Consider the following 1,950-nt stretch of genomic DNA (forward strand, 5'->3'; position numbering starts at 1 on the left):
GAAAATATTACTGGAGTATAGGACACATTCTTACAATATAACTTCAATTGATAATTGAAAAATAGTGGAGTGGTTGTTAGCATTTTGCTTAGGTATTAACTGATGGTTAACAATCAAGTATTTTATCTCCAGAATCCACAATGTCCAAGGACTAGATGCTGAGATCAGCAACCTTGTCCGTGAAAACCCTATAGCTGTTAGTCACCTTGGGGAAGCTCTGCAGTATTTGGCCACTTCAGAAAACATTCTTTCAGATATTCCAGAGGTAAAGTATGGTTTTATTGGCTGGTGGACAGGTATCTTTTATTTATAACTTTTTGTGTTAATTGTTAAATCTTCAATTTTCATTCTTCTTGGCTCATTTCCTGCTTCATTTCTTGCTTGACTTATGTCTCTTTAGATACATTTCACATTGTGTATATATAAATATTGATTTATTTTTGCTGTGAATTTATGGATTATAATTATCTATTCCTTGAAAGTCACTCTTGAAATTCTATCTTCTAGCTAAACTACATGTTGACATGGGCTCCAGTGCCACCTGTCAAGGCACTAGCATATTTCTCAAGGCAGTATCCACCTCACCCCCTGACTGCCCAGTATGCTGTTAGAGTATTGTCTAACTATCCTGCAGACACCATTCTGTTCTACATCCCACAGCTGACACAATCGCTGAGATATGATACTGTGAGTAGATTCAAAAATTTTCTTGTTTTATAATGAGGCATTTTGGAATGTTTTATCTTTGTTTTATGTTTTCTTCTTGCCACTGCTGTTGATATACAGTGGTTTCCATTTTGAATGTTTAGAAAAGAATTAAATGTTGTTTATTAACATTTGTTTTCTTTTATTTTTTAAAAACTATTATGTGATATATGAATGAGGAGTTAATTGGTTACATTTACTTGTCAGATGGGTTATGTAGGTGAATTCATAAAATATGCAGGCAAGAAATCACAGCTGTTGTGCCATCAGCTGATCTGGAACATGCAAACTAACAAATTCAGAGATGAAGAAGGACATGAGAAGGATGGTAGGTAGAGATTTTTTTTTTTCCTTTTCCCAAGATACAGAAATATGAAGGCCATGGATAGGTGAAACATAGCAGGTTGTTTAGTAGTAAATTGTAATTACTGTTTTTCTTTCTTTTAGCTGATTTGTTTGAAGTGTTTGAGAATTTGGAGAAGGCTTTGATTGGCCAGTTTGCAGGGACGGCCAAGCAGTTTTATGAGAGGGAGTTTGACTTCTTTGGGAAAGTCACTAACATATCGGCAATCATCAAACCATATCCAAAAGGTGAGATTGAAGATAAATTTATGTATTGCAGAAATATGTATCTTTGGATGTCTCAAACGTATCCATACATGAAAGTGAGTGAGAATTGAGAGGAGGTATCTATTTGTGTCAGTGTATGCATGTACATATGAATGTATTCTTTTACCTCATCCTAGGTATTGAGAGAAAGAAGGCATGCTTAGAGGCACTCAAAGCAATCAAAGTGGAGCCAGGATGCTACCTGCCCTCTAATCCTGAATCAGTTATCCTGGACATTGATCGAAACAGTGGAACACCAATGCAGAGGTATGTTTTGTTGGATGTAGATGGTTATCTACTTTTTAAATAAAGCATCTCTTGTTATGAAATGTATCTTTCATGTGGTTCTTAGTTGAAATTGTTTCTTTGTCTTTTATGTCTGTCTTTGTGTGTATATTTTTGGTTGTTGGTGTTAATTTGAATCATAGTATATATAATATTTTGGACTCATTTTGATTGCATTTTTATTTGAAAAGATTTATACTTTAAATGGAAAATTATTCAAATTCTCAAAACCATGGTATTGGATTAAAGAACAAAATTCACCAGTCTGTCTTTGTTTTTTTATGTTATTAGTGTTGATTTGAATCAAGTATATAATATTTTGGACACATCTTGACTGCATACTTTTTTATT

The 1,950-nt window shown here is 33.7% G+C and overlaps 1 protein-coding gene across 3 annotated transcripts in view; it reads left to right on the forward strand.

The window, feature by feature from the left end:
• The window catches only part of LOC119592241 (phosphatidylinositol 4-kinase alpha-like), a gene marked incomplete at its 3' end in the record, with an annotated part of 26,480 nt that overhangs the window by 23,244 nt on the left and 1,286 nt on the right, over window positions 1-1,950 (forward strand). For all 3 annotated transcript variants that reach the window (XM_037941074.1, XM_037941076.1, XM_037941075.1), the window contains 5 exon segments: window positions 133-265; window positions 508-687; window positions 913-1,033; window positions 1,153-1,296; window positions 1,452-1,581. In XM_037941074.1, the coding sequence (XP_037797002.1) occupies window positions 133-265; window positions 508-687; window positions 913-1,033; window positions 1,153-1,296; window positions 1,452-1,581 (708 nt within the window).

This window comes from Penaeus monodon, chromosome 29, assembly GCF_015228065.2.
Source record: "Penaeus monodon isolate SGIC_2016 chromosome 29, NSTDA_Pmon_1, whole genome shotgun sequence".
Lineage (NCBI taxonomy): Eukaryota > Metazoa > Arthropoda > Malacostraca > Decapoda > Penaeidae > Penaeus > Penaeus monodon.